Raw genomic sequence first — 23155 nt, forward strand, 5'->3', positions numbered from 1 at the left:
TTACACTGCTCATACTTTCAGATAGTTCTAATTTGGCACTGGTGGAACTACAATTTCCCAAAGACATTTTATGCTTGAAAGCATCACTCCTACCTTGTTTTTTCCTTCTTTTTAAAGCATATATTTGTCCAATTTGAGAAGGTGTCTGAAGCAATAAGCTTCAGTGCTAGCAATAAACCAATAATACTCATCACTGCTTTTTCGAATTCCAGTCCAATCAGTATCATGAGTGGCCTCATTAATACCTAGAAGAAAGAAATAACAGGGAAGAAGAAAATAAGAAAATGCTTCTGTTTTCACTGAACCTTATTTTAGTATATTAAAGGTTTCTGTTCTTCAACTTCAATATTTAAATCTCTTGTTCAACTTGTCACTCAAGGTTCTTAAACAGTCAAGAAGTCTGGGTTTTTTGGATTTTGCTTTTTTTTAAAATAAATTCTTTTCACCCAGTTTCATATAGAAGGTTTTATTCAAAATACAACTATTGACTTCCAACTTCAGACAGATGAATAATTTAAAATTCTTTGAGTGCTCAGTGACATTTGCTTATACAGTATTAGATTATAATGAAGATGTTGATCTCTTTTCAGATCTTTGGCTATGGTATTTAAAACCATTTAAGAGGTTTTAGCTATCTGTTGCAGTGCTTATGTTTCTTCTATCCACAGTGACACGTCGGCTGGGGAAGGTTATCTAAGCATTTGATCCTATTTACAGAAATCAAATATTTCCATACAGCACAACCTCTAAAACACAGTGTTACGCATATTTCCTTGGACTTGTTTATGCTAATAAATACAAAAATATAATCTTTGTTTAATTAATTATCTATATTTTAAGATCTCTTCAGCTAAAGGAAAAAAAAATCAGTTGCTTGTAATGATTTTTTAAAAATATGTGATTTGATCAGTAATTATATAATCTCTGATTTATAGTTTGTTAGTTTTTATTTTAAAGAAAAGCTGAGCTCTTACGTCACTATGTAACTATGTAACTGCCTTCCTAACAAAATTTGCTTAATTTTAATACATGAATGTGACTGCTTATAATACACTTTACATCCAGTTTACTTCCTATGTTGAATTATAATTGTTTTATAGACATAAGTTGGGTCAGTTTCCCTAGACAAGGTTAGTACAAGTATAATGCCGTTGCTTTTTTATAAGGTTCATGGAGCTGTATAACACTGCTAATAAAATATAAGGTTACATTTTCAATGTTACATTAAAAAATTAATGGGGATATTTTTAAATGTCTGTCCATGCATAAGACAATCTGATCTCAGGTGGTCTCAGACTCTAAATGGAACATTATTGCAGATTAAAATATTTAAGATGGTTAAGATTTACTAGTAATTCAAGATTTATTAATGGTGTGAGGTGGATCAAAAGGTTGAATTTTAGCAGCACTTAATGATTGACCAATTTAAAGATTAACAAGGTGATTTGGTAGAATACATTATAATTAAAACTGATTTAATTACAAATACGAGAATGACAAGATTCACACTAACTTACTACAAGGTAAATCAAAGTAAATCAAAGAATACATATGTACATATGTATAAACACAAAACATACACACACATAGATGGAAATATTCGGATCCAATGAAATATGTAGGTACCCATACTTGTGAAGGCAAATGTGAATATTCGAACATATAGGTAGGTAGAGATGTGGATAGAAGAGGCTCGCCTATAGTTAAAATTTCCCTCTTCTTGAGTTTAGAGCAAATACAATGCATCGGCATTCCTCACTGGATGATAGTTGAGCCTCAAGAAGTCTGGATTTTCCCTGGCCTTTCATCAGCTTTGTCAGCAGACAGTCTTTAAACCTCAAGAAGTCTGTGCCTGAGAGGTGTCCCAACTCAGGGGGGAAGTTGGTCACAGCCCGCTGCAATCCAGGAGAGCTCAAAGGGTCTTACTTAGACGCTATTTATAGGGTCCGAGATAATTGACTTTCGTCAGGTACTTTTCCATTTCAGCCCAGCTCAGATGGTGGAATATTCTGGTACTTTTCACTAATTGTGCAGGCCTAAAACTTGCTAGATCTTGAAGTTTTGGTATCACCCTCTTTGGGCCATGACCCAGGTAAAGAAGTACTAGGCTGTCAGGAGATGATTGAAATTCCTGTTCCCAAGTGGTAGGGGAGGCAGGAACCAGGTGAGTTAAGGGGAGTGCCTGAATGCTTTGGTCCACTGGCTTTCACAATTCATTTTAGGTTGATACATAGCCCAAGGAGGGGGAATCGCACTAAGCACTGAGTGACCCAAGAGTGGAGCGAGTTGCACCACCACAAACATATACTGGAATCCTAGAGGTTGGGACACTGATATATTTGAATTAGATGTATTTATCAACTGTAGAATTAGATATATTTTTTAAATTTAAGATAAAATTTGAAGACAAAAATATTTTTAAGGTAATTTGGTCTGTTGGGATGTTCAGAGTTTTTATTGGCTGTGTACACCTTTGCCTGTAACACACAGTCATTTCATGTAAGGTGAAGTTTGGTTGCTCTGCACAAACCTCATAACTTCATTGCCATAAATATAAGAAGTCAAAGGTATGAACTCCACATACTGACTAGGAGACACTGAGCATTACGGCTGTGCAGTTTTCTTTCCACTGCAGAAATGTTGGCTATTATAATATATAGGAGGGAACCATTTAATAATAAATGTGGTACAGATGGATAGGGTTAGCATACTCATTTTTCAGGGCAATCCTGACCAGCCTCTGCTGGGGCTTCCTCCCAGCCCTGCCCGTGGCCCACAATCCCATTTCAGCACAGCCTGGGGCTGTTGGTCCATGATCCAGCAATGCTGCAAGAGCGCTGATCTCCATCTGTATTCTCTGCTGGTCTCAGCATGCTCATGGGACTTCCTGGGTTGACCTCAGACCTAACCCATCAAATTGCATTAATCTGATGGTCACCTGACTGTCACCAGACCCTTTTCCTGTCACCAGTCCAGTCCTTTTCACCTTGCTCATGTAGAGTTGGATGATACTCTGTCTGTGAAGGCACTAACTCTGCCTATTTGTGTCATCCTTGGCTCCCAGCTTCTCTTCTCTAGTGGAGCAGCCCTACTTTTACTGTTCCCTGATGCTTTTGAATTTGGGATTCCTGTCCTTCTGCCTTTCATCCTTCCTATGTGAGGGTTATATGGAGGATTTTCCCATAATCTCTTGTAATATTCTGCTGTTGTACCTGTACTGCAATTCTAACCTTCATCTTCCTGAATAACTCCTGTAAAGCTTAATATCCTGCTGTTTTGTAGCATGGGTGATAATCTCTTGAAAAAAGGGTCTAAAACTATGAATCTATAAGATGTTCAGTGATTAGCCTGTCATCCTCAAAAGCTTTCTTCATACTCACATATGGAAATTTCCTGCCTCAACTCCTGCACTTCACTATACAAAGAAATAATAGAAACGACTTTGTGAGAATTCTTAGATCAGACTAAGATTGGGTTTAGGTATTTGGCATAGACCTGTGTTTGACAAAGAGGTTCTGGTTGATGAAAACCTCTAGTTATGTTATATTTCTAGTGTTTTGTTTTTAACACACTGACAGTGGGTATGAATCTGTCAGGCAACCATCAAATAGAACTAGAAGAAACAACAGAAACTGAAAATCAATGTAAAAAAAAGGTCAGAGAAACAATCCTTTGGCAAGATGACTGAAGAGTTTTATTTTCTAAAAAACAAGGCTCTTTAAGATAAGCCTAGTCACCCAGATATTCTGAAGGGAAGGACTCCTGGGTCTAGGAAATCAGCATATGATGGTGAAAGTCAAATAAAAAATTCTACTGAATCTCCCAATCAGGAATAACCATAATCAGGGTAAGTGTAAGAGAGATCTTCTTTAAAAAAAAAAAACCAAACCAACAAAACAGATCCCCAATACAGTGAGAAATTACTCCAAATTTAGGTAATCTTATAATGGGCATTATTTTTAATGTATTATTCATGAGTATTTTTGTAAGAGAGTTACTTTTTTTGTATTTCAAAGATAATCTTTAACAATTTCTTGTAAATTTTGTGAAAAAATGAAGCTTTGTACAAATTTAGCAATACTGTATTCCAACTATGGTAGTATACTGGCTCAGAAAAAGGACATCTGGTATTCTTATTCTTGTTGGTATATTTTGTATTCTATAGGATCCATATGTATTATGAATATGTATAAGTAGTTATATATAATAAAATATAGGGATGATGAATGCTGGAGAGTTAACCTTCTGGTTGCTGAGGTGAATATGAGTTTAAATACCTTATTGTTTGACTGGTACTGTTTGCTGAAGGTAGTATGAGAAAGGGACTTTAAGGTAAAAAGTGAGAAATGCTATTTTAAAACCATTAGTGAGAAAAAAATAAGTCTAAATCTGCATATTTACAAATGTTTGCAACACACTGAATTCTGAACTTTATATAGCTTTCAGAAACCTTTACTCTTCCTACACAGTAAGAGAAAAATGGGCTATTATGTCCTTAAAAATACAAAACACGTCTTTACAACATTAATCATTTTAACATAGGAGCTTGGTAATCTCCTGAGAAAAATGAAGATCAGACAAACATATGATAATTCATGATCTTCAATTTGAAGGTGTGTCAAAGAGAACAAAATTAATCTGTTTTTGTAATGCAGAGGTCCAGAATAATATAGACAATAGTATGTACTGTGTTGCTTTGTCAAAATGAGCAACCAAAATGCTTTGCAGCCTGTATTAGGTGAAAAAAAATACAGAAATTTAAGAAATAAATTTTGGGAAAAATGGTGTATATTTCACAATATTTTTAGTAGAGGCACATGCCTGTCAACAGTGCAGTAAGACCTTTCCAACTTCTTTGTGATATACAATATAGCTAATTTATTTTTGTTGTGTAGCCTTGTATGCGTAGTGTTCACTGGAGCAGTGGTGCTGTGAAACTTCATGGTGCAGCTTTCTTTTCCTGTGAAGTAAGATGCTTCCCATCTCTAAGTAATCAAAAAGTTTGAGTGTTTTCTGATAATTAAACACATAAATAGTTATGTTATGTTAGTGATAGGGCAGAATGTACCTTCAGCAAGCTTGCCACACCACCAAACCGGGAGGAGTGGCTGATAACACCAGAGGGCTGTTCTGCCATCCAGAGGGACTTTGACAGGCTGGGAAAACAGGCTAATAGGGACCTCATGAAGTTTAACAAGGAGAAGTGCAAAGTCTGGCACCCGAGGAGGAACAAAGCCATGTGCCAATATATGCTGGGGGCCACCCAGCTGGAAAGCAGCTTTGCAGAAAAGGCCCGGGGGTCCTGGTGAACACCAAGTTAAACATGTGTCCTTGCAGCAAAGAAGGCTAATGGTATCCTGGGATGCATAAAGCAAAGTATTGCTGGCAGCTTGAGGGAGGTGATCCTTTCCCTTGACCCTGAGTACTGGTGAGGCCACACTTGGAGTTTCTGTTCAGTCCTGGGCACCTCAGTGCAAGAGAGACATGGACATGAAGGAGGGAGTCCAATGAAAGGCCGCAAAAATTATTAAGCGATTGGAACATCTCTCCTATGAGGAAAGGCTGAGAGAGCTGGGACAATCTAAGGGGGAATCTTATCAATGTACGTTAATACCTGAAGGGAGGGCACAAAGAGGACAGAGACAGAGTCAGCCTCTTTTCAGTAGTGCCCAATGAGAGGTCCAGAGGCAATGGGAAGAAGCTGAAACACAGGAGGTAGCAAATGAACATCAGGAAATGCTCTTTTACTCTGAGGGTGACCAAGCACTGGCATAGGTTGCCCAGGGAGGATGTGGAGTCGTCTTCCTTGGAGATGTTCAAAAGTTGTGGGGTCATGGTCCAGATCATCTGCTTGTTTAGGTAAATGCACAAAAATTACTACTGGATCAGAATTAACTTCCTATCTTTAAATTTTTCTTTGTTTTTTGTTGGGTTTTGTTTGTTTGTTTGTTTGTTTGTTTGTTTGTTTTGGTTTTTTTTCCCATTAAACAAAGTCCCTGGGCAATTCATTATGAAATCAGTTTAAGGCTATCCCTTGCCTTCACTGAAAACTGGATCAAGTCTGTATTAAATCTACATGCAGTAGTAATATATATGACTCCATCTTTGCAGCAGTAATGTTATGCCCTCATAGAATCATAGAATAGTTTGGGTTGGAAGGGATCTTTAAAGATCAACTAGTCCAACCCCCCTGCCATGGGCAGGGACACTTTCCAGTAGCTCAGGTTCCTCAAAGCCCCGTCCAACCTGGCCTTGAACATTTCCAGTGATGGGGCATCCACAACTTCTCAAGGCCACCTGTTCCAGTGTCTCACCACCCTCATTGTAAAAAATATCTTCCTTATATCCAATGTAAATCTACACTCTTTCAGTTTAAAACTGTTATCCTTTGTCCTATCACTACAGGCCTTGATGAAAAGTCTCTCTCTGTCTTTCTTGTAAGACACCTTTAAATACTGAAAGGTCATAATAAGGTCTCCTTGGAGCTTGCTTTTCTCCACTCTGAACAACCCGAACTCTCTCAGCCTTTCTTCATAGGAGAGGTGTTCCATCCCTCTGATCATTTTTGTGGCCCTCCTAACCTACTCAAACAGGTCCATGTCCTTCTTGTGCTGGGGACCCCATAGCTGGATGCAGTACTCCAGGTGGGCTCTCACAAGAGCAGAGCAGAGCAGAGGGGAAAAATCACCTCCCTCAAACTGCTGGCCACTGTTCTTTTGGTGAAGCCTAGGATACGATTTACTTTCTGGGCTGCAAGTGCACATTTTTCATCAACCAATATCCCCTTCTCTGCAGAACTACTTTCAATCTATTCATCTCGCATCATCTTCAGAAGGTCTCCTGACAGATCTTATTTCCTTTGGAAGTGAATATTGAAGCGCTTTGGTAATGAGCCAAAAGATTTTGCTTGGGTTTAGAAATAAATGACAAGTAATTGTTGCATTCAGATAGTTATAAAATTCATACATATAGTGTATAACTCACTTTCAGTGCTTTATTAACTAAGATGCTTTATTCAACAATAAAAGAAGACCTTAAGCAAAAATAAAAATATTTATCTACATATAGATGCCTATGATGTAAATAAATATGTGTATGAGTCTAGTAAGCCTGGCAAAGAAACAAAGAAAGCTTATCCTTCACTTTACAAAATGAAATTCAGGGGAAGATTTCCAGGTTGATTATGCCAGCTGTGTATGAACTTTGAGGCTTGGTGAAATCCAGGGTAGTTTGGTGAATTTGTTTAGAAAAGTGTCATAAAACTAAAAACAAACAAATAAACCAACCCTGTAAGATTTTCCTTTAGAAAAGGTGTTTTGTACCTAAGGGTTCAGATCCTGAGAAGTTCATCAAATCTAATTTGGGCTGGATCAAATCCTTAATTAGCAATTAATCAAAGAAACTCATGATAACAATAACTCTGTCATGCATTTATAGTTCTATAGACTAATGTGTTTACACCGATATTCATCATAACCAACAAAGTATTTAAGCATACTTAACTGGAGAATTTGTATTTTCCTAGTGTCTATAAGTTACCATGTGGCCTACTTGATTATTATGTACAATAAAGTTTTTATATATACACACACACACTGAGAAGTTAATATTCTTCTCTGATTATCTGTACAGATGAACAAATCCCACTCTTGACACATATCCATGTCATGAGAGAGAGGGAGAGAGAGAGAGAAGATTAAGGTGACAAAGATCCTCAAAGATTCTTTATTTAATCCTGGTATCTCTTCATTCAACCCTAAGGCACCCAATCCTAACACTTTTTACTGCCATTTGCAGAATAGAATCTGCTTGTTGACACCTTTTACATCTCAGGAGGGTTAAAAATTCTGCTCTCCAGAGTACAGTGCCCTCACTCCAGGAGTGGAATTGATATGGCCAGAACATTTTGTGGAAATACAGTTATAAAAGAGTAAATAATTTTTCTGAGTCCCCTGAAAATCATCTACTTCTCAGTGAGGAGATATAATGAGATATAAGACTGTTGCTTGATAACCTTCTTAAACTGAACCTGGAGAATCTACTTATCTTATTGGTTTTACAGTTCTTCCCACCTGTGACATTATGCCATTTTTGGGAGAGACTAGCACTCTCCGTAGCCAAAATCAGCATCAGTCAAACATGATCATTACTTCTGAGAATCTCTCTTCTGCCCTGTGACTAACTGTCTTGACACTGATCAGCTAATGGAAACTTCCCTCATTCCGTACCAGATTCTCTTCATCTTTGTAATACCTACATCTGTGGAGATTATTCCTGTAGTTAATGTGTCATTAAGCCATTGAAAAACTTTAAATATGATTACCAACAATGTTGGTTGTTATGTTTTAATACAGTTTTCCTAACTTATATCTACTCACTATCTCTGGGAGAAAAAATACATGTTCTTTCTAGTAATTCTGCTTGCAGATGTATTTATTACAGTATTTAATATGTATATTTGCCAAATGCTTCAAAAATATTAACTAATCTTGTAAGAATGGTAAGTATGTCTTTTTCATGAATGAGGAATTTGAAATGCCAATATGACAAGAAAGATATATGTGGTATGACAGTGGATTCATGTCAAAGTTTAACAATTCTCTGGTTTCTGGCTTGCTACTCAATGGCAACTTTTGCAAGTTTTTCAAATCTCTCTGCTCACAATTAAAAGTAGAATAAAGGACACTTTTTAAATGCTATGTTTTATGTCCTTTATTACAGGAAAATAGATTGTACCTGTAAGAATACATTAGAAAAATCTTTGTCAGAACTTACTGAACAGTTTATTTCATGTTTTCAAGGTTTTAATTCAGTTGTCTCCATCTAATTCTGAACCCCATAGAGTCTGTCAGTTTTGAAGCCTAGTTGCATCTTCCTGCAATGGGATTTTTAAAATTTGTTCATTATAGATATCCTATATTGAAAGTGATAATTGTGAATTACATGTAATAAGTCTGTGTTATTATACCTTTCTCTTTTTTTCATTTTTAGCTCCATGTGGTGGGCATTTTTCCTCTCCCAGTGGAGTAATCCTCTCTCCAGGCTGGCCAGGGTATTATAAAGATTCCTTGAACTGTGAATGGGTGATAGAAGCTGAACCAGGACACTCTATCAAAATTACATTTGAAAGGTCTTGACTAATGTTTTCCTTATTCAATATTTTCCAGTTTTTACCTAGAAGCAGGAGTTTATTAGCTCTGTCATAACATTAATTTGCACTATCTCTAAAATCAAGCAATTGTATTATCAGGTAGGATTTTCCAAAACACCTTAGTGCCTTCAGAGCATAAATTTTATCTTTAGCATAATTTCTATTTTGATGAACTGAAAAGCTTTTGAAATTCCTACCTTCTTGCATGTATGGCCTGTTAAAATTATTCTGTTTTTAAAGATTAGCATGTTTCATTTGCTTGTAACCATATTCCTATGATGAATTATAGTTATGAAGTTGTTTTTTTTCTCTCAAACCCATGAAATCTTCAACTCTGAAAATCTGAATCAACTGTGAAAACTAAATTAAATGTATTCATATTTTTACCCACCGTGAATATTTAATTATCAAATCAACTGATCTGTTTTCGTGAAAGGACTGTGTACTCTCAGGATGGAATTCCAGTTTTCCCAAATCACCGTAGCATTCCACTTTTCCTACATTACTGCCTGTTACTTAAGTCCTTTCCTGATTCCAAGGATTGAAATGTGCTGAGGACTTTAAAATTCTCATGGTAGTAAGATGTGCACATTTCATTTAAACTCTTTATGAGAAAGTAAAGCAGAAAATGTAATTTAAAAAATGCGGCAAGTTCTACATATTTTCAAGGATGTTTTAGATTCTTTTTAATTGTAAATATTAATAAAGTTAGATGATGATCCAGGGAAAAATAATCTTGGATGATCAAAGTTATAGTGCACAAATATCATGCAAGTACTTTTCAGTTGCTATTTATGCAGCATATTTTGACTACTCCTGGTCACACTCAACTTAGATATCACTTCATTTTAATACAATTCAGAAGTTGTTTTAGCAGGGTATGAGAATTACCATCTTCTCTTAACAAAATTTTTCATTGTGATAAGCTTGTTTAAAACTTTTTTTTAGTACTATAGCTTACACTATAATAAAGTGTTCACATGACATTATATACAATCAGAGGATAGGTAATATGGACACTTCAAAGGTATTTCCTATCCTTAACATCAAATGAAAACTAGTCTTCCAAAATCACTAGTGCTGTACATCAATTTAAAATGAAGCTTTGCCAAATATTTTGCTACTTAAAATACAAGAGAAGTGAAAAAAATCCCTCTTGCAGAAGTTAATCAACCTCATATTAGTTCAAATTTAAAAGAAAATTATTAGTTTTTGTCATCTTGTAAATCAACATTAATAATAAGAATTTTGGAACTTTTAGATTTTAGTTCAGAATTTCATTTTCAACTACACATTTGATGTGGACTGTCATTTCAAAGGGAAAAACATTTGTCTTTTTATTTGCAAAATTCTATGCCCACTGGATTTTCTTCCTTTGCACCTGAGTGTCATTAAATCTGACAGTCTTTTGCATATACTTTTTGTCTGTAATGCATTAATGCTTTGTCATAAAATTGCACAACCTCTATTACTCTTGTAATTAAAAGCAATAAGAACAAGATGTGGTCTGTTCAGATCACAGAGAGAGCTCCTACCTTCCTTATAACCTAATCTCATTATGACATTATGACACTTCTTTTTCGATTGCTGCTAATTTTTGACACTCTTGTCTCCTGCCATAAATTGGACTGATACGCGTATTGGTCAGATGTAGCAATACAGGGAGACCCAACTTACATATAAGTGCTTATGTGTTTCTGTGCAGGAATGTGTGTAAAAATACATCTATATATGCTCACACAAATGCACTTAGATATATAATTACATGTTTGAATGTAAAGAAAAAGTTATTACATAAACCACACAATGAAATAAATCTTAACAGAGTACTGAAAGAAAATATTTTGTAAACTACTGATAAGTTTTTTACTTAGACTTTATTATTTTTCACATAATTTAAATTTACATTCTGAGACATTCATACATAAGCTTCTTTTTAAAGACTCATTCTTGTCTGACTGTCCTTGTTCTGCTCCTTCTGCTTACAAATCTTCAGCTGGACTTTCTTAAGACAGAAGGTTAATTTTGTTGAAATATACACTTTTAAAACTATAGCCAAATGGCTTTCCTATATGATTAAAAAAATAAACTCATAATTTTGCCCAGTTGTTTACATTTCACCTTTGTCCTGAAAAACAAAAAAGAAATACTTTTTCTAGATTTTCTTGGTGCAAATACTAAGAATTCTGCAATATGTGTAGTTCTTGGAAATATTTTTAATTTCTCAGTCAGGATAAAACATTTATAGTACATGTCTAGAATCTTTACATCCTTTCTTTTTGGATTTTGTGTGAGAAAGGGAACAGTTCTTACTAATACACATTTCCTGCAGAGTGACACCTTAATATTACATCAGTTTATCACTTGCACAGTAGTTCATTTCCTTTTAATCTCCCATCTTCCTATCTTCCTATCGCTTCTTTCTTATGACTGCATATATGAGAGATACTGCGTTCTATGACTGTATGCTAAAGTGTTCCTGAGCCGTGGAGCCAGAGACTTAGATGAAAAGAAAGAGATCTAAAAAAAAAGTGAATAATAATAACTATAAATATTTGTGCTTTCAGAGGTTTCATGATAAACTTTTCATATTTTATGATCGTGTGTATGCTTTAAAGAGTCTACTCCTGTTGTACAGGTAATCTGTTGGGTTTTTGTTATAGATCAGCAGCTTTTTAGGCTGAATTGAAATAACAGAAGTGAGAAATGTGAGAGCCATTCTTCATTGTAATTAAGTGTTTATCATGAAACCTAATTATGACTATTTAAATGCTAAGGACGTTAATCAGCAAACTACTGATTGGATTAGTAGTCACATTTGACTAATGAGTATACACTGTGCAGCAGGATATTCTACCCATATCCTGAGACTGCACTGAGTTGATAGGGTGTCTCTTACAGAGATGCATGTTGTAAATATTATAGCAGCTTTATCTGCTCAAATGAGATTAAAAAGTGTGTGTCATGTCCTGTGTTAAAGTTTCTCTCCTATATGCTTGAAGAAATTTTTGTGAGTCCTCCATAAGAACAGACCTCACATACCAATGAAGCCATCCAGGTTAATAGAAGAATAGTGACTAGTTCAGTAGGAAAGAACATTGAAGTGGATTTACATGAGCACAAATTATTTTTTATTCATTTTCCTATAAATCTCTACTGTTTTCCCACACCAGGGAATAACCAGGTGATATGTAAATAAAGCAGATAAACTGAGCATCAATAGGAAAGGTACGCAAGGAAAAAAATATTTAAGTATCACCCTTATAAATTAAATCTAAATTTATCACTTTTGAAGCCAAAGGACCAAGCAAAGGTATTGTACATAATCCCCCCTTCAAATTTATTTCAGCTCCTCTCTCTAAAACAGTGTCCTCACTTTTTATGTCTTGGGTGCTTACTCATTTTTTTTCATCTCCTTATTTTTCTGCTGTTTGTGGTGTTCTATATAGTATCTGAACAACAAGTATTTATGAGAAGATTTCTGTTATGTCATTGGAGACTCAATTTCATCATGTCTTGACTGGCCTGATAGTTAGTTTGCATTTATGAGGTCAATGCTTTTTTACACTTTCTGTCTCAAGTATGTTTTTGATAAAGGAACTAAAAAAGCAAAGCAAGACTAAGGGATCTGTTTCTAAGATTACTTCTATTTTGTATGGATTAGTGGAAAAATCAAGTACCGGAAAGGGCAAGTTATTGTCTGGTAGCTTTTTAGCAACATATTGTGTGTTCATTTGGGAACTAGAAAAACAAGAAATTTTCAGTTCTGCTTCTAGGCTTGTCCTGCTTCATTTCCGTAACTCCCTATTACTTTATTTATAAGCTTTTTTTTCCATGTTATTTTATAGGAGCAGGACATGGATAAAAGAAAACACATGTTTTTGAGATTTAATTTGACTTCTTGTCTTTCACCTTTATGGATCTTTATGCCCAGACTCATGGGACATAAATACTGAAATATAGAGTTCCTCAGTGCATTTGATTTAGTCATGTATTTCCTTGAATGGATTTCACAAAGCTGCATTACATATCTGTAAGAGAGAATAAGAAAGAGAATTAGAAATATCTGAAGGGTTCTTGTAGGATCCTGCTGTTAATTGTTTCTTTTTGATTCTGAAAGGGGTTTTCACTAATCCATCAGAGAGTCCATTGAAGCAGTATGATTGATGTAAGGTCTGTCATAGCAAGCAAGAGAGAAACCACTGTCAAAATACCAAACAGGTGTTTGGAATTGCTGATACCATCTAAAACATGACAATCTAGCAGCACTGTCACACTCAGCTTTTCTTTAACAGAGACAGCACACATGCTGTCTCTAAACAGGCATTTTGCTGTGTAGCGCTTTCTAAAAAGAATTTTTTTTTTTTTCCATAACTTCTGCCACTACTTTGAACTGAGCTTCGACTGGCACAAAGGCACTGGAGTCTCAGAGCAGGCTTAATTAATTCTATCCTTGCTTATAGACAATTTTAAGGGTAGATGCTCAGAGTATGAGTCTTTGATAATATAAAGTACCTTGATGATATTTGTGCCAAATGGATGGATGTAACAAAAGAAGGCATCAACATATCCTTTATATAATTTATTTAATGTTTCCAAAAAGAAGAATAATTTTGTTCTATAAAACAGTTTATGCAAATATTATTAATCTTTGCTAAGAAACTATGTGTTTCTATCTTTTGTTTCCTGCAATACAAACCAGCTCAAGGAGTTTAAACTTATTTCTCAGCTTACTAAAGCACTAACCTGAAATTTTATTATTGTATTCATTATATAGGATAATTAATACTATTACATTGATATTGTTATATAGATATATGAAGAAATACTTAAAAGAATAGGATCAGGAAGGGAGCATAATTTTAAAATATGGCTCACTTCGTACGTTATTGTTTTTTTTTTTTTTTTAATTTAACTTTTTCTTATATTTGTGCCTCTGTGTGTTTCCTCAATTCCAGATTTCAGACAGAACTCAATTATGATGTTTTGGAAGTCCATGATGGACCAAATTTATTATCTCCACTTCTGGGATCTTACAATGGTACACAGGTCCCACAATTCCTGTTTAGCAGTAGCAATTTCATTTATCTTCTCTTTACAACTGACAACAGTCGTTCTAACAATGGATTCAAGATTCACTATGAAAGTAAGTAATTCTGAATTATATTATTTGATTCCCCCATCAATACTTATCCTAGTCATAAAAATATAAAAGTGCACAGGTCTTGTCTTTGGTAAATTCCTGTTATTTCTCAAATTGAGAAAGGTTTAGTGATGTTAAACTTCAAAAGAGGTGACCAGTAATTTCATTTACAATTTAATGTCACTGCTATACTGCTCCATGCTTTAAGAATCAAAAGATGGGATTGGGGAACTAATGCCTTTATTCTGCATGTTGCTTTTATGTCTTATTATTCTTATCTTTTATACAATGCATTTTTGTGTCTGTAAAACTACATGAGATCAGGAAGATTATACAAATCTAAGCAAATACCTGAATTACTGTACTTAATGATGTACCTGCAGATGTAACTGAAGGTAATAGGAAATGTACTTTACACTAATGAGCTGAAAATCAAGGTATGGAATTGCTTGATTATGGATTTTTAGGGATCTAAAAACCTGCATTTGTGATTCATTCTGACATACAGAAGTATTTGTTTTCCCTTATTATAGTCTTATAAGCTACACTGCAGAAAGTTTCTGTAAGATTTCATATTTTATGAATTCTTAAAATTCATATAAGTGGATATATTATCATGTAATTTACTTTTTGTGTTTCTAAATATACCTTTTCTTGTAACAAGTCATAATTTCATGTGAAATAATATTTTTCTGTAATCACTGTCTAATTTGCTTAGTAAATTAGACATTACTATCTAACCATTTCTGTTTCATACTCCTACTTGTGGGAACTTCCACCAAACAGTTTTCAGACATTCTTAATTTTTTACATTATTTTTGGCCATTTTCACTATTCCTGATCACTAACAATAAGAATATTAAACACAATATATGTGGAGGTCATTTTTCCAAATAAAATTTGGTCTGATTTGAACTCCAGTGAATGTCAAGTTCTGGGTGTTTATCACAAAAATCTATTATTATTCCAAAATTCTTTACTGTCCTAGTCTTCACCCACGTACTTCCATTTGTATCATCTTCTACATTGTGAAGAAGTGACGATATTGTTAAGTTCTCATCCATTCTGGAGTCTGAAGGATGGCTATCCTCACACATCAGGAAAAACAGATTAATATTGCCAGCAGAGACCACTAAATTGTTAAAATGATTGGCTAAATGAGTAATGTTGAATGGTAGAAATTACACTGTGGGAATGTGAACAGCAAAAAGGGGAAAGCTGCACTTTTTAAAAATATATCAAAATGTTTCAATTAAATAAAGTTTGAAAGGAAACTTGAAATTTCATTATAAATGAATTTAAAATTTCATTATAAATTCCCTTTTTTCTAAAATTGGTCCCCACTCCACAGTTCTCTTTACACTAGAGAAGAATGAAAGTTAAATTTCTACTACCTGAGAACATTGAAAATATACGTCTTTACCATTTTGCACAAAATAAACAATTTTCACTAGCTGTTTTTATGCTCAACATCCTCTGTTTATATACAGACATCTAGTATTAATTTCATTTTTATTTAATTGTTACTGGTTCATCGTTTTATATTATCCAGTACAACCCAGTTCTGATTTCCCTTTTCTGGATAATAATAATGATTAATGGTCCTCTATTCAGCATTTCTCTCTTCAAATATCCTATTGAAAGCTGAAGTCTTTTATATGTTCTTTTTTCCTATGCTAATTCTTTCTTTTCACACTGAATTTCTTTGTAAGGAAGGATATTTTATGGCTTTTGTGTAGGAATAAAAGGAATAACACCCATAAAAAAATCTTACACTGAGTACTTCTAAATTGCTAACTTCACTAATGTTCCTAGTTTTTTCTTTCTTTCTTTGCTTTTCCTTGATTCTTTTATAATGAAGTTAAACTTCTCACTGGGAAATAATCTAAAAGGTTTAATTTTTTAATACATTAAAATTCTCTTTATCAAGTCAACTTCTCTTTACTCTTTTTTCTGCTATTTATCTTCTCAATATCTCCCATAGCAACATTAGGTATGAAAATTATTTATGTAAATAATTGCTCTATGTAAATATTTCAAGGATAAATATCATAAGAAACAAAAAGCATTTTAGCTAGGATAACAAAGTTTGATCAGGAAAAAATAAAGGCTGGAAATCAAAATTTTGTGTGATCATCAAAGATTTTCCACATCAGCATCAGGGACAAAATGATTTAATGTTACTGAGATAGGATCAAACTAATTATCCTGTAAATTATGTGAAGTTTTTCTGCAGCACTGCAACAGTGGCAGGATGCAATTCGCTGTCGATAATACCTTATAAAGGTAACCTAGAGAAACAGAGTGCAAGGATAATTCAGTGAAAATATGTGATAATGAAGCCTTCACCCCCACTCACAGCACAGTGAATTACTCTAATAATAATAATAAAAAATCTATAAGTTGTTTATTTAACTCTTTTTTTTTTTTTTTTTTTAAATTTAGGTGTAACTGTTAATACTTACTCTTGCTTGGATCCTGGTATACCAGTGCATGGACGTCGTTATGGACATGACTTCTCTATAGGTTCCACTGTCTCATTTAGTTGTGATCCAGGTTATAGACTGAGTCATGAGGAGCCTTTGTTATGTGAAAAAAATCACTGGTGGAGTCACCCACTCCCAACTTGTGATGGTAAGTATAAATGGATAAAATAAAGAGTACCTTAAAATATACACATTTTTCCAAACTTATTAGTCAAAATGAGTTAAATCTTGGAGTTCATAAAACCTCTATTTTTAGAAAGAAAAAATAAATTAAAGGAAATAAATGTTATATAACTCTGTGTGATGAGATATTTAGTCATAAAGTAGAGAATAATATACAATTCTTTAAATCAGCAGATTATTGAAAATATGTCTCTCTGAATACATGTTACCATGAGTTAACTGATTGCAAATAAGCTCAAGGCATGCAATGTTAATGTATATCTGATTGTAAAGCACTTTCTACAAGATACAAATATTTGTGTTTGGGTATCCATCTATAGACAGAGGTGTGCTGACATACGAAACATGTGATGTGGTTTATTTATACATTACTCAAAAACTGCATTTTCTCCTGTTTCATGTTGATCACTGTGTTCCTAAATTGTTAACAGGAACTGACACTCTTCAATCACTGTAGGAATTGATCAGGGCCAAATTAAGCATGTGATTGTTAAACCAGACAAAAATGGTATCTAGTAACATGTTGTACATTTTGGAGTCTCCACTTATCATTAAAAAAGTGTGCTTGAAATTATCTAATAGTTTAGTCATCTCTTTTTACCTGAGTTGTTCATTTTAATCCCTTTTCCCAGTTAGGGTGATATAAATTATATTTGATATTAAGAAAGTGTATTGTAGTGTTTATTAAGTTGTATATTTGAGATGCTTTCCTCTCAAAATATTTTTTTCCTTTGAGCATGGTACACACTTTTCTGATGATAAAAATTTTATCAGGAATAATATACCCACTTAATTCTAGAGTAGTATTTGAGAAAAAAAATCTACTGAACTTCCATGAGCATATTCACATAATACACATGATAGTATATTTTTCTAAAATACTTCTTAGTTTCTCAAGACACTTGGTTAGAAAGAAAAAGCTTAATTTGAATGAAGACTAACGTAAAAGCTCACTGAAGCATGTGTGATTTGCCATCTGGAAAATTATTAATTTTCTTTTAAAAATGATAGGGGTTTTCTTGGCCTTCAACTTATTTAGTTAGCAAATGCTTTGGTTTTTATATTTCAATAGGTTGAACATGTCAGTTTATAATGATACTCAAAATTTGTGGTGGGAGAAAGGGGCGTGAATAATCACTTTCATGAAAGTGACACTCTAGTTCAGCAAGACCATTTCCTAAAGGATTCTGCTTCTCAGTCAGGTTCTTGTAATGAAGAATTGCAGGGTTCCCACAGCCCACAATCAGTTTTTCTGAATAGGCTATAAACATAACTTGTGTTTTCTTATGGTGGTAGGCACTACATGGTAACCATCTAAAACAAACAGTATTAACACACTCCCTATGAATCCTGTGCTCTGCTGTGAAATAAACTTACATATTGTGATAAATTTCTTCCTCAAAATGCTGAGCTAGCATGCAATTCATTAAGTAAATGAGATTTTTTTTTCTCCAGAGCACATTGCTAAATGGCAATTGTCCATTGAATAAGTATGCTCTAAAGGCAGGATTGAGTACATTTATTCTAGTAAATTTAATCAATTCATGGTTGAACTAATTTTAATTTCATTGCTGAATTTCTTCTCTGGTGGAATGTTTTTAAATAGTATTCAGAGTCCTTGCACCCCCAGGGAAAAAAGGACATTTGGTAAATGGGCTGTTCTTTGTATAAACTGCGAGTATGGGTTTGTATAATTCATGCCACTAATAAACACCTTGGTCACTGCTCCTCCTCATTCAATATATTGCTCTGACACTTTCTGAGGAGCAGAGTTCTTTCTTGATTGTTCTTTTTGATAATTGCATCTCTTTTTGACAATTACATCATGTAGTGATATGCAGACAGACCATGATAATCATGCAGACAGATCATGACAACTCATGAGTGTGTGTGTTTTGAAGGATGAGAAAAAAATCATACTTTTCAGAACCAGTTCTTCCTCAAAATAAAAAATAGTGTTGACTGAAAGTCTATTATTTGAAGGTTTATAAACAATTTTTTATAAAATGTTTGGCTGTTACACAGATAATCATCATAAAAAGCTTATCAGGGAAGTCACACTTCATCATCTACAGGAACATTTAGACAATACTGAGAATGATGGTTTAAAAATGAACAAGCAAAACTGTTCCCTTCCTTAAAGATTGGCCTGAGGGGGTGATTATGACAGGCTGTATAATTCATTGATATCTGAATAATTGATATGCATGAAGGATTTCATAGGTAATCTCCTTTTTGATTTATATGTGTATCTATATAGATAAAGCATGCGCACTATTCCTCGGTGCACATATGTATTCTGTGTGTGTTTATACATACATATGCACAGTTTTATATATACAGAAGTATAGCAAAGCATTTCTGAAAAAAAAAAAAAAATTAGAGGTCTCTGACCTTTGAGGATCTATTTCTGCTCTTTAAAGAAAAATATTTAAGGAAAATATTTTCAGAATCATAGAACAGTTATAGCTGAAAGGAACTGCAGAATGTCCAAACCCATATCCCCAAAAGCGGGTCCAATCTGGATGTTAGAGTGGGTTGCTCAGGATCCTACACAATTGAGTTTTATCTCCACGGAGGGAGATTCCATTTCTTCTCTGAGAAACCTGTGTCATTGTTTGGCCACACAATAGATATTCTTAACATCTACTGAGAACTTCTCATCTTGCAGTTATATCCACTGTGATGAAAGCTACTTGAATTTATACAGTTTTCAAGAGAGCAACTCCATTATGTTAAAATAAGTTATACAGCCGTAAAATTAAGGTTTCTTTAAAGAATGAAAAGTAAAACCTATGATCTTTATCAAACCACCAGTCCCTTTTCAAGAAATTAATTAGTGTGTAGACCCTGTAGATACTGTTAAAAATATTTTAGTGTTGTTAAGCATGACCAATTTCTGGATAGCTGTCTTGGCAAAATACTTTTTTATTTTTTTTCAAAGGGGTGGCACTGATCAAGGCCTAGACTTTTGCCATTTTTTTATCCTTCCTTGGTTCATGGGTAAACAGCTTTTTTATCCACACAGACCAGAGAAAAATGTTTGGTATTATTGTGTACATTTATTTATTTTGAAATAGTTCATCTGAAGATGTGGTTTGGTCTGTATACCATAAACATAGGACACATTACCTAGGAAAATAAACATACAAATAAATAACAACCATTCTTTTTAAATGAGAATATGTACAGGCCTTCAGAAAATAGTCATATTTAAGAGAGATAAAACAGATGTTTTTGAACTTTTTTTAGAAAATATTACTTGCATTACATTTACACCATTCCCATCTAATATCTGCATATGATTCACTGCATACCTATCTATCTGGACAGCCCCGAATTTCTTGACTGTACTCTCCTCCCAGTGCTTAACAAATAAAACAAAATTTTGTCTTACCATATCTTTTCCATATGAACATTATAATAAATTTTGCTTTTAAGCTTTGAATATATGCGAGGAAACCTATTATACCCAAAATATCCCATTAAAATGACAGGAAAAGTAATGTAAAAGTTAGGTACTGTTTTGCTGATTAAGGATACCAATTAAACTCGGACACCAGAGTGAAAAGAGTAGGTGTACTTTACTGGTGATAACCAAGTAATGTAACAGCGTAATACAGAGAACATGCAGTAAGAAGAAGCAGAATAGTGCACTTAAAGCAACAGAGTAATGCATCAAATCATTACTACACGAGAGAGAGAGAATAGTGATTAAGAGAAATACATCACCACTTGCATATGTTATCATCATCATCCAGATCCGCACTCACTGGGGAGCCCTGGTTACAGCGAGGATTTGGAGAGCCTGTCCCAGCAAGTGGGAAATCCTACGCGGTGCGTCCACCCATAGGTGAGGCATCCAAAGTCGCTGCAAACGGGCCCAGCCTTATATACCAGAGATCGACAAGCCAGAATAGCTGGCACCTTTGTTTTGAGTGGAAAGTGTCTGGTTTCATTCTCCTGTTGGATTCCACCTGAAGCCTGGTCAGGGCTCAGTGGGGGAACCAAGGGAGTTTCTAACAAGGCCAAATACTTGGGTTCTCAGCCTTGAACAAGGCTGCGAAAGGAAAGTTGAATACATTCTCTCCCCTCTACTGATTATATTTTGTCTTTCACTAGCGAGTTTACATATTTCACTAATGACTACATGCTAAGTTAGCAGCTCCAGCTTGGGGCCTGTTGTTCAGGCTGCAGTATTTCAATGCTTTAGCACTTTTTACATCAGCATAAGTGGGTTGTTATAACTTAGTACAATACCTACTAGCACAATGATTATCAGTTATAAAATATACAGGATTCATCTATAGGTCAACTCTGGCTTGGGCCTGTTGTCCAAGCCTTAGCACTTCAGGTACCTAATTAAGAGTGTAAAGTGCTTTTTCCTCCCTTCATTGTAACATTAAATTGGATGCTAATACATAATAATTATTATTCAGTATTTGAATTAAAAATAAATGTTGTCATTCCACTTGATCTTCATTTACTTAAAAAAAATAATAAACAGCAAGAAAAATGTTCAAGCAAGATGGAAAACATTTAATGTCCAAATGAATTAACAAACATGACTTGTGCAGTACCATGAGGAACATATCCAGGAAGTATGGCAGAGGAGTTATGTCATTTCTGTTAAGACTGTTAAAAAACCTGCTACAAATATTCTGAGTGGTAGATGCCAGAATTAGAAATGGATAGCATGTCTTGGTCTGGTTTAGATTTAAATAACAAGGTAAAAACACAAGTTTATGTTGTGAGCAATCTAGGCTACACTAGTTTCTATTAAGTTAGTCTCTTGTGTAATATAACTCAGGTCCAAGATTTCTTTCTGAAAGTTGATTATAATAATTTGATGTCCATATTGTTATTTACTTGTTACTACTTGACTGCATCCTACCTTAAGACACATTACATCTTCTATAATTAGGGAAGACAGATGCTGAAGTTTTTTGGTCTATGAAGCACAGTATATAAGATTCAAATTTAAATTCACTGTTTCAATAATTTTAAACTATATTTATATTTCCCTTTTATTACCAAATTACACAATAAATGAGAGGCACCTTAGAATTAGATTTTGAGTTGAAAGTTAGAGTTAATTAAGCAAATTAATATAATGGGGCCTCTCTGTGTTTGTGCACATGTTTACTTGTATTTAGATTTATATATACACAAATACGTCTATGTATAAATAGGTTTATCTTCACTCTGTGGTTCTTTCTGAACTAGCCCATGTTCTTAGTCTTTCCTGATGATGCTTGAAACCATTTTTAAAACTAATCATTATTACTAATCAATTATAAATGTGTGCTTTCTCTTCCCATCACCTTTGAAAACAAATAGTTTTCAATTATTTGTACGTGCCGCAAGCTGACCTTACTGAAAAAAAGTCATTTTTTTCTGAAGGCTTCTGTTCTTCTTATGTGTATTTTCTCATTTTTTGAAAAAATTGAGACACATCATTGTATGTTAGTTTCTGAGTTGTGGTTGGTGACCTATGACGAGTCTCTTGAAGAATATATATCAAAATGGTAGGTGATATAATTTGAAAATGTGGAAAATGTTAATTTCCCAGGTATCACCATCTTTAGTCAGGCTAAAAAGGGACAATGGTATGGCTTTTCTTTACTGCATTGCTAGTGAACACCATATGTAGAAATACACAGCTACATGTATTTTTATATATATGTATTTTCTTTTGCTTTACTAAAGTTACAAATACATTCTCTTGATAGTTTTCTGTCCTTCTTGGAAATGGTGACACACGTCTTCTCACATTCAGTTTTCTTGATAACGTCATATTATTGCCATACCTTTCATAACTCTGAGACTGACTTGTGTTAAAACAAAATAAATTTTAAATAGGTAGTAAATCTTATTCAAAGACCTTGGATGACAGAGAACATAATTAGTGGGTTTTGAGTTTTATTTTATGGTACAAAAAGCAAAATTTAAGAGGTAAGAGCTTTTTCTGTGAACAAGTATTAATCTAGCTATACAGGCTGACCTCTGCAGGAAGAGATTATACGGAATGACTTCTGCAGTAAGATATAAATACATTAAAAACAGAACCAAGGGCATGTGAAAAAAATTGAAAAAAACATCAATGAACAAAAATGTCACAATCTAATGTGAAGTGTCCTAGCAGTACGTCTGTGTAGCACAGCTGCTGTGACAAGAAAGACAGATAAGTTC

General features: G+C 34.1%; 1 protein-coding gene across 2 annotated transcripts in view; it reads left to right on the plus strand.

Annotated features, from left to right (window-relative positions):
• Positions 1-23155, plus strand: part of CSMD3 (CUB and Sushi multiple domains 3) — a 756099-nt gene that overhangs the window by 437135 nt on the left and 295809 nt on the right. For both annotated transcript variants that reach the window (XM_074808674.1, XM_074808748.1), the window contains 3 exons: positions 8992-9130; positions 14110-14297; positions 16740-16928. In XM_074808674.1, coding sequence (XP_074664775.1) covers positions 8992-9130; positions 14110-14297; positions 16740-16928 — 516 coding nt within the window. The remainder of the gene's footprint in view (positions 1-8991; positions 9131-14109; positions 14298-16739; positions 16929-23155) is intronic.

The sequence above is a fragment of the Strix aluco genome, chromosome 1 (assembly GCF_031877795.1).
Source record: "Strix aluco isolate bStrAlu1 chromosome 1, bStrAlu1.hap1, whole genome shotgun sequence".
Lineage (NCBI taxonomy): Eukaryota > Metazoa > Chordata > Aves > Strigiformes > Strigidae > Strix > Strix aluco.